General features: G+C 41.7%; 1 protein-coding gene across 2 annotated transcripts in view; it reads left to right on the top strand.

Moving 5' to 3' along the window:
• Positions 1-17,264, top strand: part of LOC119171633 (retinoblastoma-binding protein 5 homolog) — an 85,222-nt gene that overhangs the window by 11,981 nt on the left and 55,977 nt on the right. For both annotated transcript variants that reach the window (XR_012894833.1, XM_037422420.2), the window contains exons 5-8: positions 3,332-3,419; positions 3,510-3,581; positions 8,480-8,589; positions 9,110-9,229. Coding sequence is in view for 1 of the 2 variants with exons in the window: in XM_037422420.2 (XP_037278317.1) it covers positions 3,332-3,419; positions 3,510-3,581; positions 8,480-8,589; positions 9,110-9,229 (390 nt within the window). In the remaining variant the exon portion in view is untranslated. The remainder of the gene's footprint in view (positions 1-3,331; positions 3,420-3,509; positions 3,582-8,479; positions 8,590-9,109; positions 9,230-17,264) is intronic.

Genomic DNA, 17,264 nt, shown 5'->3' with positions numbered 1-17,264 from the left:
ATACTTGCTAGCCGCAGCGTAATGAGCCGCTTGCTGGGCGAGCTGCTGTGTGGTCTGCATTCTGGAGGCTAATCGTGTTCCGTGACCAACTGGGCTTGCAATCGAGCTTTTTCTGCATTGTTAAGTTTGGCACTGGAACTATACGACTCCCAGTAGTTGAAACAATGCCACCGCTTCGCCCATGTAGCGCTGGTACATCCAGCCATAGAGTTTCCTAAAATTAGCTAGAGGGGACTGTGGCGCTGTGATCGTTCAGCCACTGTGGGAATTATGGGTATGACATGGATTTGCCCAGTCTTCGTGAGTGGGAGGCGAAGGCACTTGTGTCTTCGTTTATTGCTGTGTTTTTTGGTTTCGTTTCGAAGGAAAGAACAGACCACTTTTCACTTCATGACCCGATTTGAAGTTGTAAGCCTAAAAGAATAAGGTGGTGAAGCGTAACTGCCAAAAATGTGCCGATTGTTGTTTCGTGACCAAGCAGCTTCAAGCCACGCGAAACCTGAACAAACGTAAAGTACGAAGACTTGGCAAATCCATGTCATACCCATAATTCCCATGCTCCCTGAAGCGTCATGCATTGCAGCTCTCATGGACACTAGTGCCAGAGTTCCTTATAGTGTGTATTTAGGAAACTCAATGCTTGGAGCAAACAATTTTTGTCAATCTGTCTGAAGTCAGAAGTGTCCTGTGAATGTGCAGTGCGCATGCCGTTTGCCACTAAGGATAAATATTTATTGAAGCTCCTCGCAGGCAGTACCGTGCTTAAGTGTGACACTTGCTATTTTTTACTGAAACCGAGTGCAATCAACAGAGTTCAAGCAAACATTCGACCAAAATGTACATTGTGAGTAACCCTAGCGCCACGCTGACATGCCATTTGCTTCGGCTAATGTATACATATGCTACATACAACAAACCGATGGAAAAACAATGGTCCCAACATGCAACATTGTTACGATCACTTATTTATTATGTTCAGCACCGAAAGCCATGCATGCACGTGTGCTTGTAAACAAAAATGTGCACGCCCTGCTAGTTCCACTGTGCGTAGTAGCACTTGCTTGCGATTGCAGCGTCGACAGTTGCCCGTATCCCAAGCTCGCTTGTCAACCTGGCACGCTTGAAATAAATCTATTCAACATTGCGGAAGGCCGTCTGCAAAGCCTGCCACAACGCCGATGTTGTTGGCACGTGGGTTCGCCCCGTCTTTGATGCTTTTTTCGTCGCTTAAGTTGGTGGCAATTGGGTTGAAGTCAATATGTGCAACACACACGAAGTCGCCGCTTCTGCTGCTCGATGAACCACTGCCCCAATCATTAGGTGATGATGGGGCTGATGTCAAGGCGATGGTGTCGGTAACACACTGCGACACTTGCGGACCACGCAGCAAGCAACACTCGCAAGACATACTGACGGCACGTGGAAGGTGCTGTTTGGTAGCAGACGATGGCACTGCTTCTTATGGGTTGTGACGTCATGCACGCCATGGCAAATTGGCGGTCGCCAGTGGTGGGCGAAGTTTACCATCCAGTTTTCACACCTGTACAAGCATATTTGGCCCTATACCTCCGTTTTTCGTCGAAAACCATAAATTTTTGGATGCCGATGTCATGACCCCTTTAACTGTCATGCATAAATGGCCAATTTCTGGCATGTCATCGCCATATAACAGCGCCACGCTGTGAGAGCATGCCCGTGAAGTTAGCTCAGCTCAGCTCCGCGTCTGCCAGTCTGTCACATATGGAGCACATCACCCCATCCCTTCATACAAACAAGCAGTGTTAATAGGTGAATAGTTCTGCTTCTAGTTTACCTTCTAAAGGTGAGTGTTGTAGCAAGCAATCGATGAAACAAAATTTAATGATACTCCACTTGTGTGATAAGCTAAAAAATTACGGCATATTCACGGGGTGAATGATGATGAATGGGCGAAGCTCCAGAGGGATTCATCGGTAAACTGTGAATCTTCCGTGTAATTCGCCCAGTCGATCATCATGTAAAGACGTGAGAAACGCTGTGTGTGTATATACACAAATCAACTTTTATTTGTTCTTAGACGATGGATGGCTTGCGATGTCCCTTCATTATGACGGCTGTCGGCTGTCGATCGGTTCGCCTGTCGATACGCACGCTTTCTCGCCGCATCCCGTTGTGTGGCGTTCGGCAGGTCCTGTTCACGCCGCAGCCGTGCCGCTGCGGCCTCTTTTTCACGTACGGCAGGATCTTGGCTCTCTTTCACGTACAGCAGGATCTTGGTGGCGGCGTCGCGCCGCTGCAGCCTCTTTTTCACGTACGGCAGGATCTTGGCGGCGGCGGCGCGCAGCTTCACGGAGCGCTTCTGCCTCGCGCGCTCGCACATCGGGATTCTGTCTGCGAGCGCGCGCTGCTGCCGCCTTGCGCTCTCTCCGCTGTGCAGCCTTATCCATCCGGCGACTTCGAGCGCGCGCCAACAGCGAACGGATTTTATTACAACGCTCCCCCTAGCGTACGTCGCCGCACTAAATCGAACGATTGCCTTCAACCAATGACACGCGCCATATGTGACATCATTCCTATTTTATAAGATCTCGCGTCTTTCATCAACTACAAGTACCGCTTTTTAGTTTATAACATCTTGCATCTTTTCATCATCAGCTACAAGTACCACCATCTAGTAAACACTACAAGAACTAAACGAGAGGTGGCTACATACAGGAGACGGTACCGCCATCTAGTGAACACTGCAAGAACTAAACTAGAGGTGGCTACATACAGGGGACGGTACCGCCATCTAGTGAACACTGCAAGAACTAAACTAGAGGTGGCCACATACAGGCTACAGGGGACGCACAGCCCACGCTCTAAGGAGCTTCGCCCCTAAAACATGGTTTGCCTGTTGCGTGCCGCTACGGGGTGATGCCCTGAAGAAGGTACTGGCTGGCAGACAACGGTGGCCAGCTGAGCGCACTTTGTGGGCATGTGCTTACCCTTGCCTTGTTTGGAACTCGGCTCTGTCATCCAGCCCTGATACACGGAAAGGTCACCGATTGCATGTGTTAGTTGGATTCAAGTAGCTGCTGCTCGGCTAGCATAGTGATTATGCTGCCCTGTTTTTGTGGCATTGATGGGCTCCAGTAGTCTCACAGAACACATGAGCTTTTCAAAGCGACATTTCTTGTAAAGCAGTCATCATGAATTCTCTGAGAATTAAATTGACACCTCACTCTAACAGAATTTTAATTTTTTTCCCCTATCAAGAATTATGAGATGGTTCCTTGAAAAATCATTGCTTTGCTGTCAGTGCTTGCTGCGTAATCATGGTCATTAGAGGCAGTGTCTGCGTCTCTTCCAGCAAAGCATTTCTTGTGTGCCCAATCAAGCATGCTGCCGTGCTGGTCAACGTAGATGGAGCACATTCCACAATTCCCCTCGACGATGAGGTAATTATTGTGTTTTCACAATTTCGAACCACATTCTCACTATCATTTGATGTTTTCTTATTGCTCTATTTCGCTTCTGGTAATTTTCAGTCCGACCTGAACATTGTTGCTTCGTTTGACCGAAGAGGAGGCCATATCTACACAGGGAATGCAAAGGGAAAGGTATGTTGCAGTATTTTTATAGTGCTTAATATGTTATGATATAGAAAAGCAAAAATGTAGTGAAGCTTGTATGCTTGAAATATTTTGTATAGTTGAAAGTGTTACTATTTCTGTTGATGGATTTTTGTAAAGGCTGGGGAAGTGCATCAAAGTGTCTGTTTACATACCATTATGCTCAATCTGACTCATGTCATGCGGCATCCAATTTTGCCACCGATGCCTTGATGTCACTGATTTCACTTTTTTCTGTTTGATCAAGAGATAGCATTTGAATGCGATGTTTTTACATTAAGGGGACGACGTCCGAACATGAAGCATTCAATGAGCACTAAAGGTAGTGCGAAATCAGTTCCGACTCGCAGATTATTTCTTTTATTAGTCTTTTTTTTACGTACCACATAAAAAGGAAAAAAAAAGGTCAAGTTGACATTGCTGTTTATTTACTTATTTATTAATTAAAGGTACTTTCAAGGCCTGAATACACTACAGAAATGAGTGGTGTGAACAATCGGAGGTGCAGTTACAGAAAATAGAGATAAACAGCAAAACAAAAAAATTACAGGGCATCATTTACAGCGAGCTCGTAGTCTTTTTGGTCCTTTATAAAGGCAAAGGAGGTGGGAAGGTGGTTACAGGCGGAGCTTGTCCTTGGCACAAATGAATCATTGCACAGTCTGATGCGACAGGATGGTAGGCTCACCTTTTAAAGCGATGATCGGTCCTTGGTGACATGAAGTGAGGTGGATAAAAAAGGGCACCCTTCAAATGGCTGTCATAATGATAGATTTTCTGAAAAAGGCCAAGACTAGACAATTTGCAGCGCAATGAAAGATTAGGCAAGTTTAGAATGCTTTTCATAGATATGGCACTGGAAAGACATGAATAATTAGATAGGATGGAATGTGCTGCACGATTATGAGTGGCTTTGAGTTACTGAATTTAGCACAGAAACTCAATGGGGTTGATGACGAAAAAAATTTGTACACTCGTGTTATGTGTTTGAGCCAGGGTTGTGGCTTGAGCACACCACCCATTTACAGATTTTTCTCGTCACAAGCTTCTCCTTTCTGTGTCTTAGTTTTGCTGCTATTGGTGCAGTGCCCTAATATGACACAGTTTTTATCCAGAATGAAGAAGCCAAGAAGAGTTGTTAGCTGTCTTTGAAGTCGGTTGTCTTTATTTAGTTCCATGAAACTGTGCAGCCTGGAGTAGAAGATGCAGTGGTAATTAGTGAGCTGTTTAAAGACGGCTTCACAAGCTGTAGTTCTTGGTTTAGTCATTTACATCTCATTTGTTTATCTGCCTTTCCTCATTTGCCAAGTGTCTGGTCATGTTAAAACTGAAATATTCTTCGATCCAGACACCTAAGTTTTCAGTCTGGCTTCTTGTTATATTTCTGAGCTTGTGCAAATAATGAATTTTAGATTCAAAGTCAATTCGAAGTGAATGGTGATTTTGATCGAATAGTATATATATCACATACTGTTATAAAAAAATGGACAAATTTGTCATGACCTATTAACCTGTACAATATAAAAAAATTAAAAAAGGTCTGTGCAAATGTCATTCTTTTGCGTCAAAAGAAGTGGAAACAACTTTGAATAGTACGAGGATTTCACTTCGAATAAATTCAACTGATAGCCCTGTAAAATATGTTATGTTTTAAAGTTTGCCATACTTAAAGCATATAAGTTGGTATTTATATATTTTATTTATTTGTAAAATACTGTGGACAAAAAGTCCAAGCAGGGTGAGCAAAATACATAATAATAACAGAAAACTAGGTTGCAAAGTGTTTTTTTATAAAATGTTCTTAGTTGTAAGACAAAAAAAAAGCAATTTAACAACTTGGTCATGACACAATTCTAAGGAAGTAATAAAAAAACAACAGTATTTGCTCAAACGGTAACGGGCATTCAGGGAGTGCTTCTGTTAGTTTTTTCCGAACAGCAATAATTTTTGGGAAAAAGGAGTAGCGAAAAGTGTCAGTCCTTGCGAAGATCGGCTTTAAAGAGTATCAAGCTCCAAACTTTAAAAATGAATTGATGTGAGGTTAACATTCTCATTTAACCTTTAAGTGGGGCTTTGTGGCAGTGCAAGTTTTTTTTTATGCCTTTTTTTTTTCGGCTTTGCCTTACTTCATTCCAGTCAAAATACTTTTGCAGGGGGTCGCATGCTAACTAGAGTACACTTGAATAACTTGAATAGGTGCTTTCACTGCTTAGCACAACATTACTGTACTGAAACCATCTTTACAGGGTGTTACATGCAGACTGATACGCATTTATTTGCTCGTTTTGAGTAATTTGAAATTTTTCATTTCCCAAATTTTGTTTGAAGCAAATTAGAATACTGTATTATTTGTTGGAATATTCTCATTCTCCACACTAGCCTACATATTTCTGCTTGATTGAGAATGTATGAAATTGCTAGTATATATGAACTCATATAACAAACAAGTTTACTGGGAACTGTACATTTCAAACATCACTGGTGCTCTTCAAAAGTAGCAGACTGCAGCAAACCATAGCTTGTAGTATTTAGGCTTAATCATTCTCTATAACTTTCATTTTTTCTTAAGTTAGATTGCTTTCTTGTCATTTTGCATTGCATTTTCTCTAATATCGGGCATTTTGGCTGGTCCAGAGAAAACTAATGACGTCGCAGCAGCTTGCAAGACTTCTTCCAGTTGCCTTATTAATTGTGCTAGTTGGCAATTTATTATGAAGAAGCTGGTTGAAGAGATGTCACCACCAAAGTGCAAGTAGTGCTAGCTTTCATCTCTGTCAAACTCTTTCTATTGCCATCAGTCTATGCCTTTAACCTGGTAGCATTAAAGACCTAGTTTCACAGGTGCCGGTGTCAGCATCGTTGGCTGTGAGCGTGAAATAATCATCTTGTTCGTGACTAAAAAATCAAGAAAGGTGCAAATAAAATAATGAAAGGTCACTGGTTCACAGGAGAATCGAAACCAGGCTGTCTGCATGGCAAGCCAGTGTTGTATCATCGAGCTACGACATTTGTTGTAACTGTTCTAGAAAAGAATGTTATATGAATGTTATGTTCAAGGAGTCTCTTATTAAAGGCCAACTCCGGCTATCTTTTACTATATCAGGGTAATCGTGCTTTTATGTTCCTGAGACACTCTTGTCACGTGCCTGTGAGCTGAAATGCTCAGCTTTCGAAAATAATGTTTAATGAGCAAAAATGTGTATTACGGAAACCAAACAGAGTGTAGTGTCTACGTATGACGTATTACTTGGTAAGAACTGGAAATCCTGCAAGTTTGGGAAGAGCAGATACTTCATGTGTTTCGCGGATAGGTGACTGCACCTCACCATATTTGTGACTGATTGTTCCACGCTCCTCGATGCTGTCAGATACTGACAGCTACGATTCGGACACATTAGGAGGTCAATGAGCATCACCGTTATCCTTTGATGAAACAGAAAAGATTTTTGCATCTCCTTGCCTGGTTGTGCATAATGGCGACAGATGACACCACTCATCCAGGCCATCCAAGCTTGTGGCTGTGGCAACGAGCTAAAATATGCTCACACCAAGGAATTTGTGGTCAAATTAAGAATCTTTAAAATTGTCATGAAAAGAGGGCATAAGAAAAGAGGGCATAGCAGGCATAATATTAACCATACTTTCCATGCGGTAAGCCGACATCACTAGCTGAAACAGCCTACAATCGAGACGAAGTGTTGGCATGAACTGCTAGTGTTTAGCGACTGTCATTGTGTGCGGCCCACAATGCAATACCACTTGTCTCCCATCGCACACCCGCCCACAAGGAAAAGAAAATTGCATGCTCGAACGAGGATGCGCCGGCCAAATGCGCGCGATCTACAGCAGACAAACAGACACTGCAGTGGCACCCAAGTTTCCTCGCCTTGCCGTGCTTGACGTCACACACACAATGTTGCCAATATTTCTGGCAAGGAAGGTGAGCATTTTGAAGCAATATTAAATTAAAAAATATTTGCGAGACTCTGAAGCCTGTAATTTGGCATAAATTACGGAAACGTGTAAATGGATTTACCCACTGAAGTCCATCGAGATCCATTGACTTCGATAAATTGCCGGAGCTGACTTTTAATGCATGTAATATTTCGTGGCAGAAGCGGTGTAGAATCGTGCCATGTATCAAGACATATGAATTGTACAACAAGTGGGCGTTTTAAAAGCTTACCTATTACGAAGTAATAAGATATATTTAGTCATCATTTGTTGTAAAAAATCAACAAAAAGAGCAGCTGCATGTAGTTTGCTGATTCGCAAAGGGAAGAATTACAGTGTAGCTTGCACTTAACAGCTGTACTCGCAGTTGGCAGTTGAGAATGTAGTTTGAAGTGGCTAATATTACTTGCACTGTCGTTTGTTTCCTTACGACATGGCTGAGGCATACACTGCGAACTGACGCCAGTCTAGAATTGCCAGCGTAGCAGTTGAGACGGCGATGTGCACTGGTCCCCATTACGCCTTCATGTTCTGCTCTTGAAGACACAGCTATAGTGCCCTTGAAGTCATTTTGAGAGGTTACGTTGTGCCTAAATAGGAGCACAGTTGTTTTCGTACAGGGAAGCACACTACTATATTAAACTGAGGCCTTTGCCCATACTCATAGGTTGGCGATAAATGTGGAGCTGACTGAGGCATATTTATGAACTAAGTATATTTTGCCTAACTTCAGACTCAGACTCACCAGAATACTCTTCAAGCAGGCTCTCTTGGATGTGGGCTTCCATTTTTTTTTTCACCTGTACTCACTCATACTCAAGCGTAGCATAACATTGTTCACTCACTCTCAGACTTGTCGCTCGATCTGAATGAGGCAGTTGACACGATGTATGCTGACGTATGCCCCTATGTGTTTCACATGTCTGTCACAGATACTTGTCGTGTCAGTCCCAGATCTTGAAGTGAAGGCATCATTTCGTGTAACCACTGGAACATCCAACACTACGGCAATCAAGTCGATCGAATTTGCTAGACGGGGAGAGTAAGTTGCTTATTCTGCTCCTTTGTGAACTTTGTGCTGCCTGTTATATTCTCACTTGATTAACTGCTTGTGCTTATGACCCACATTCTCAAATAACTACAAGCAATTCACTGCTGTCTCTAAAGCATAAAGTGCACAACCATCGTATATGGTCAGTGTGGCACTGACATCTGGGGGCAGTGAGTAACTTGAAGGATAACAAGGAAACATGTGAATAGCCATGCAATATGTGTTGGAATGGTAAGTGATAGGTTTTACATTACGATATAGTAAAGAAGGAAGGGACGTTCCAGCTGACACTAAGAAGAAAACGCAGTTCGTGCGACGGGAGGTTGTTTAACGCAGTGGGTACAGAGAGATGAGAAGCACAGTCGTGTATGGCAGTGGCCTAGATGGAGTGACGAAATTGTGAAGTTTGCAGGCAGGCAATGAATCATCAGCTGGGGTAAATTTGAGATCGTTGGGAGAGGCTTTTGTCCTGCAGAGGGCATAAGCCGTAAATAAATCTACTTCTGTGCAGCTGCTTCCTGGTGAACACAGCTGACCGTATAATACGAGTCTACAGTGCAAGTGATGTGATGTCTTTCGGCCGAGATGGGGAGCCAGATCCTCTGCAGAAATTGCAAGACTTGGTCAACAAGTAAGTACGACTGCAATGGCACCATCATGTGAATCAATCATTCGGTCATGGAATAGATTAGTGCAGTATGTTTCTTAAAAGCAAAAAGTTCTCAAACTAAGCCCTTCTTGCTTAGCCCACCTCGCAATAACTGCCACTTCATTAAAATGCATTTGTTTTGTACATTTATCTAATGCTGATGTCTGAACAGATATTTTTACCATAATAATGCTATACTGACATGTCATTATTTATAGTAGTCAGTCATCTTGTGCTCTCTTAGCCAGAGTCTTAATGTAATAAAGTCTTAAAAATGCTTTATTAATTTTTGTGAATGTATGTGTGTATGACACTTTTGACAACATGTTTGTACTTCAAGTGTGTAAAAATCTTACATGTAACTGTGTTGTTACTTTTGTTGCCTACACTTCACCGTGCTATATATAATAATCGCTAAATAGTTAGTGCCTTCTTTATTTTCATGTCACTGTTTTTTTACATCTATTAGTCTTGTTTACTAAGTATGTGATCTTGACACAGAGGAATGTTTGTGTAAGTTGCCTTCATGCATGCCTGTATTCACTTTTTCTCTTTCTTTCTGGGCCCCTTCTTTCAGGCCTGCAGTATTGTGTAAGTAAATAAAATATATAAATTTCATGAACCAGAGTTGAAAGTACAAGAAAATCAAGTCGTTCTTGCGCTAAATAATAATAATCTTTATAGTTTTGTGTACTGAAATCACCATACATTAATGCTTAGCGAAGGACTCCCGATCGATTTTGACAACCTGGGGTTCTTTCAAGTGCACGTAAGTCACAGTATCTTGATAGATCTGCTTGCATTTTTCCCTCAATGAAGTATGGCCGTCATGGTAGGGATTGGAACCCGCACCTTTAGTATTTGTATGCACGAGATAGAGGGCATACCTCAAAGATGTGTCTGTGAGCTGAAAGAACTTATCCTAAATAGATTTCACTTGTGTTTGCCTACGTAGAGTTCCATTAAAAGCCTTCTATACTGAACAACAACAGTAGCATGAGTTGCGGAGAAGTACTGAACTTGTCTTAGATGAAAATTTGGACATTAATGTGTGCCTTCCTATCCGCCATCATATTACGAAATTTTTATGGTAAGCGTGCTCGTGGCCTCCAGTTTCTTGAGCTTTATATTTGCCTATTATGAGATTAGTTCATGTATGTCACCCCATTTTCATAAGTGTCGCTGCACAAACTAAATACCATATTTACTTGTGTAATGAACACACTTTTTTTTTTTTTTTTCAGAAAAGGTAACACCAATCGCTGGGGAGGGTTCATTACACGGGAGAAAAAAGTCACGAGAGTTACAACAGCGAAAATTTCACGTGACAGCATTGCTTGTTTTGATTCGTGAAATTCGCGACAAATCTTTTTTTTTTCTAGTCCAAAGTTCTTCTTGTTTCCTCCCGTAACGAAAGCGCACTGATCGACACTGAAGTGTCGTCCAGCCACTCGGTTGTAATGCTCCAGCGCATGCTGTTTGTTAACAGCCGTGCAGCTAGCGTACTGGCCTAATGTGTCCTGCGCGCCATATGTCCCAACTAAGTTCACAACAACTAACTCGACAACAAAAATGCAGCGTCAGGTAGGGGCGCATAAACGTTGCAGTGGAAGTTGCAGGTGCACAACGTATCATCGGTGCGGTGGGTGTGGTTGGACTTTGCATGGCCTCTGAAAGGGCAGGCGCATGGCGTGTTTCTACGCCGCGCGACCGCCATTTGAGAGGTCACACGCCTTGTTCTTTGCAATGGTGTTTTTTGCCACATAGAAATAAATTCCTTCCTTCATGTTTTTTGCTTTGTTTTTGTGCTGCTGTGCTTGCTTGGCGCTATCAGCAAAGAGGTTTCTCTTCGATTTGAAAGATGGTGCTTTGCCACAAATGGCACGGCTTTCAAATTTTGATTGACGTCTGCACTCGCGCTGCTCATAATTGCTTAGCATGGTTGCATAACTAGGTTTTGACTTTTATTGCGTTGTTATTTTTTGATATAATGGCTTGATTTATTGTTGTTTTGATCGTCAGTGACACTGCTATCATACCGAAGTAAAATGAACAAATACATTAAAAGTTTTTTCTTTTTTCAAAGCCCGAAATGGGAGGGGATTCGTTACGTGAGTAAATAGGGTAATTTAATTTATGTCATTATATACATTATAGTGTAGCAGACGCACCAATGGGTATGCACCTGTGAAAGAGGTAAAAAAACCAGTGCTGTGATTGTATGAGAGCCTGCGCGATGTTTGCGAGAGCATGGTGGTCAGTAACAGGGTCAAGAAGACTTCACTTCATTTCACTTTATTACCTTAAAGACCCTCTGATAAGAGGATTTAACAAGGGGTGGTAATACATGTGTATGTAATTTACAAGGACATAACTGAAAATAATAATAGAAAAGAAAAAAACGCATGTGCTTTACATTCGCATAATACAGAACTGAACACCGTAGAGGGAAAAAATACAGATGATGACAAGAGAAATCATTCATTTACACCGTAGGCTAAAACGAGCCAAAAAACATAAAAAAACAGTTAGTGAGATATCTAAATTAAAAATCAGCCTTGCTTCCAAACTCTCCGACGCAAAAACTAGGTATTTCACTCATTCATTACCTGAATTTTTGACAAAAAGCCCTGAAAAATTCTGGCGATATTTAGAACAAACAGATGCTACGCCCAGCCAAATAACTGTTGATGGTTCCATTGTAAATGATGCGTCGGTTGTCGCTGATCAGTTTAACAGATACTTCTGCTCCGTATTTTCTGCTCCCCAACATGAATCACCACATGACAATCTTTTTCCAGTAATGTCTTCCGAGTTTATAACTTATGAGGGCATATTTTCTTTGCTGCTTAACCTGAAAAATAAATCTTCAGCTGGTCCAGATAATATCCCAAACACATTCTTGCGTAAGTATGCCGAACCCGTTGCGCACATTTTAACAAGCGTTTTTCGCCTCTCCTTCGAAAATTCCTTCATTCCTGATGACTGGCGCATGGCACGTGTAGTGCCGGTGTTTAAGAAAGGGGATCGTTTAAACATTGCAAACTACAGGCCTATTTCCTTAACGTGTACGTCATGTAAGGTATTAGAACACATAGTCGCACATTACATCACAACATTTCTTGAAGAAAACCGCCTGCTGTCGCCATTACAGCACGGATTTAGAAAAAAATTATCGACCACAACACAGCTAGTTACAACAATTCATGAGTTTACGTCGTCGCTGGATACGGGGAATCAAACTGATGCTATTTTTTTAGATTTTAGTAAAGCTTTTGATCTTGTCACGCATAGCAAACTCATTTCTAAATTATATGTCCTAGGTCTACCTGTTAACCTCATTGACTGGATCCGTTCTTACCTTCAAAATCGCAAGCAGTATGTTAAAGTAAATGACTGCATGTCTGGTATTCTACCAGTGTCATCAGGAGTTCCTCAAGGTAGTGTTTTGGGACCTATTCTCTTTCTGGTATATATAAATGACATTGTTGAATCAATAGACACATCACAAGTCCACATAAAGCTTTTTGCAGATGACTGCATACTTTATAAAAAGATTACTGCTCCTAATGACCAGAAGTGCCTGCAATCCAACCTTTGTGCTATTTCTAAGTGGTGTGAAGATTGGTCAATGAAATTAAATAGCGATAAATCAGTTGTCATGCATATAACAAATAAGAAACACCGTTTTAATTATACTTATTCTCTCAACAACTGTCCATTGACTGAGGTTAACGAATATAAATATTTGGGCGTCACAATTACAAGCCACCTAACATGGTCAAGCCACATTAATAAAACATGCTCATCTGCTTCTAGAAAGCTTGGTTTTTTGAGACACAAATTAAAAACAGCGCCCCCCAGAAATCAAAATGTTGGCCTACAATGCTTTTATAAGACCAAAGTTAGATTATGCTAGTGTCGTTTGGGACCCACATATAAAGAAAGATGTTAAGAAGCTTGAGATGGTGCAGCGAAAGGCAGTTCGCTTTATCTTTAATGCCTACCGCAGAAATGACTCGCCAAGAACGCTCATGGCTAATAATGATATCCCCACTTTACAATACCGAAGAGCTGTTGCCCGGCTGAAATTTCTACACTCACTTTATTTCCGCAAATTTAACATTTGTCCAGAAACTTGTATAAGAAATCGAATCTCAAGACAAACTCGACATACTCACAGCTACACTCTTGAACCTTACTTCGCACGTACTAATCTTTTCATGAACTCATTCTTTCCTCGGACGATCAATGATTGGAATGCGTTACCTTTTGAAGCATTCTGTGATAATGAAAATCCTGACTTCGATAACTTTGTATCTTTCCGTTTTTAACTGTACAACTCAAGATCTCTGACTGTCTCACGTTGTATTTGATTTGCATTCTCCGGTTTCACTTTGCAATTTCTTGCTGCCATTCAACTTTGTTCAAATGCTATCCTGTGTTCTACTGCCTTAACATGTTTTTATTGCTTGAACTTTCTTTTATTTAGTTACATTGTGAATCACTTTTTGTTATGCCCCCCTGCTTGGTCTTTCGACCGCAGTATTCTGTAAATAAATAGATAAATTCTGTAAATAATTACGTCAGCACAAATAAATATACTATACCTAAACAGTACAAAGCAAAAATAAAATAACACTCATTGTAAAAAGTCAGACAACCTTGAAGAAACACGTGAAACTTCATCAATGCCCAAATTATCATCCAGCACCTGCATACGCTGTCTTCGGAACGTGTAACTACAAGCCGCAACATGTCACCACATGCGCATCTGGCAGAGGCACTTCGACTGGGTTCACCATCGCTCGCCATCGCCTATACGTTGTTGATCACATTTTCAAGAAACTAATCGGTATACCGAGTTCCTGTGGCAAGGACTGTAACTTCGCTATTCTCAAGGCCTAGATTTTTGTCGCAAATTATTATTGATGTTGATGCTGAGGTAGTTGTCACACTAGCGCTTGTATACTTATATAAATACCGGGGTCACTGTTTCTGCGATGAATGAGAGCCTTTGTCAAAGACTCAAGAAAGTGACATCTCTCAGGCATGGTGCTGTCCACGACTAGCGCACAATGCATACATCCATGAGCTGTGTGTATGGTGTAAGACATTATGTACATCATCAAATGTTTTGTTCTGCCATCTTGCTTTCGTGATCTCATCCTTGGTTAAAATATCGTTTTAAGTCATCTAGCAGTCATCGATTCTTCACGTGCGCAAATGTCCCTTGTGCTAACATGTAAATTCTTGATGTGCGATCGTTCCCCACTTACCAGTAAACTCGTTGTTGATGCCGAGACCAACTTGCATTCAAGGCTTTAGTCTTTATTACCCTTACGTGTATTACTCAACCTGACACCAAAGTAGTGGTTACGTTGTCTCAAGTGTTTACTCAGCGCAAGGGCTTTGTTCTTCCATTTGCCGTTCTCACTATCGGATCTGGATAAACCAGTATACTGGTCACAAACCACTGCAAATACCTTATTGCCTTACTTTGTGCTGAGACTTTAGGGTATGCACAATCTGTTGACCACATTGAGGATCTTCCCACTGACTCTTACAGTTGTTGCATTCATGCACTCACCCCTGCATTTCAGCTACCAAGTTCATCAACATTCTAAACTACCATAGATGCGAATCTCTCCCGCTCTCATCACCGCCAACTGCTTCTTGTTCTTGACAGGTTAACCACTTCTTTTGGTTTTCGCAAAGCGTTGCTCGGCCCCACCATGACTCATACCATCGACACCTGTTCACACATGCCCTTGCGACAGCGGCTTCAGTGCATTTCCGCCGAAGGGCACCACGTTATTATGGAGCAAGTGGATAACCTGTTCAATGTGAAGTAATACAGCCTTCTCAATGTCTTTGCTCATCACTTTTGGTGTTGACAAAGAAAAAAGATCGCTCCATTTTATTTTGCATTGAATATCACCACTTAAACAAGATGTCGAAAAAAGAAAAAGATGTCTAATCATGGATAGATAATGCTCATAACTGCTTACAAGGTGCCGAGTACTTCACTTTTTTGGATCTGTGTTCTGGGTATTGGCACCTAACAATGGCTGGTTGCGATCACCCTGAAACAGCCTTCGTAATGCTTGATGGTCTATACGCATTCAACGTCTTGTTATTTGGGCACTCCAATGCACCTGTAACATTTGGGCACATGATCCATACCATCCTTCAAAGCCACAAGTGCTTCTGTTACCTGAGTGACATAGTCATCTTTTCAACAGATTTACAGACATACCTTGCACGTCTGCACAACATTCTCACATGCCTCACTTTGGTAGGCCTACAACTCAACACCAGGAAGTGCGTGCCACTTTGTTGTGTGGAAGCTAACCATCTTGGGGCATGTCATCACAAAAGACAGCATTTTTCTGGATCCTAATAACCATCAAGCTGTTCCAGACTTCCCAAATCCCACTTCCATCAAAGTCCTCAGAAGTTTTATTGGCCTATGCTCCTGTTTTCATCACTTCTTAGGTAGCTTTGTGTCCGTCGTCACACTTTTGAAGAGTCTGCTTACCCCCCCGCAAAGGTATATCTGCATGGTGACCTAAATAAAATGACGCAGTTCGTCTGTTGTGCTACCTGTTGACCTCATCACCTATACTTTGTCACTATGGCCGAACTGCTTTCATGGAAATTCACTTCGTCTCTCAGTGCAGTTTTGGCACAACGAAAAGACACCCAAGGTGAATGCGTTATTGCTTATGTTAGTCAAGCTCTGTAGAAGGCTGAATTAAATAACTCTTTAACAGGGAAGAGCTCCTGGCAAGAATTTGGGCATAGACAAAGCTTTGCTTATACTCTTACAGTTGTCCCATCCTTTTGATGTTGTTACTGACCACCAAATTCTGTGTGAGCTTTCTACCTTGCAAGACTCGTTGGAACGCTTGGGTCCCTGGGCACTTCACTTGCAAGTACTTAATACAGTCAAATCTCGTTGTAGCAAACCTCAGATTAACATTTTTTTCAGATGAACATCATTTACTAAAATTCCTCTCCGAATGTCCATTAGTTTAATGTAAAAATATTCTAATACTGCAAATTTCAGAATACCGAATGTTTCAGAATAATGTATTGAATTTTAGCCCCCTTATATCTCCACAAAACTTCAAAATAATGAATAGTGATTTAAAAAGTTACTCGTGGCTGTGAAAATAATGCCCAGCTCCGTACCTGCCACTATCACTATCATCAGAATGCCCGCATATTTCTCTATCTGCCCGCCCTATTCTAATGTGTGATAATAGCCCATCATTACCACCATCATCACCGCCTGGTACTACTTGCTTTTTGTGTCAGGCTTGATTTGATTTGATATGGCACATACCCACTCTTGGGGATTGGCCAAAACAGCGTAGCATAATTTTTTTATGAGCGCCGTTGCCCTGTTGCCTTTGTTTTCGTCGAGCAGCTTTACCTGTGCACTTATTACACGGTTGTTTTCTAGCCATTTGGTTGGTGGTTGAACGTTCAAGATGAGCTCCGGAAGCAACATGAAAGGAATGCTACGACAGTGAAAAATGTGACACGGGTGACCTATGGGATGCTTCGCTCGAACGCTATGCACAGTGCTATGACGAAGCATGCTTCTGAGCTTAGCTCATGACCAACATGATCCATATCATTTGTCGTGATTTCAATGAGAGTGAAGATGACGTGGAAACAGTGCACACAAACCAACATGAAGAATTGGCATTTAACACCAGTGCTTCGCAATGCATACAAAGAATGAGCACGCTTGAGAGTTTATCTTGCAGCAATAGAGCTGCTCTTCCTCAAATACAGTAAAACCTCATTAATTCGAATTAGGTTATTTGGAGATCCCGCTCAATCTGCAATGCTTTCGTGACCCCGCATTTTGCAATATTAGTATGAGTGGATAATTTGAAACCGTGGTCAACACCAGTTTGGGGAATTTGAAAACTTTGGGTGCCATGTGCTATTTCCGTATCCCGACTTCGCCGCAAGCCCGTGGAAACGACGACCCTTAATA

This window comes from Rhipicephalus microplus, chromosome 4 (genome assembly GCF_043290135.1).
Source record: "Rhipicephalus microplus isolate Deutch F79 chromosome 4, USDA_Rmic, whole genome shotgun sequence".
In the NCBI taxonomy this organism is placed as follows: domain Eukaryota; kingdom Metazoa; phylum Arthropoda; class Arachnida; order Ixodida; family Ixodidae; genus Rhipicephalus; species Rhipicephalus microplus.
This window is presented reverse-complemented; position numbering and strand designations above follow the sequence as displayed.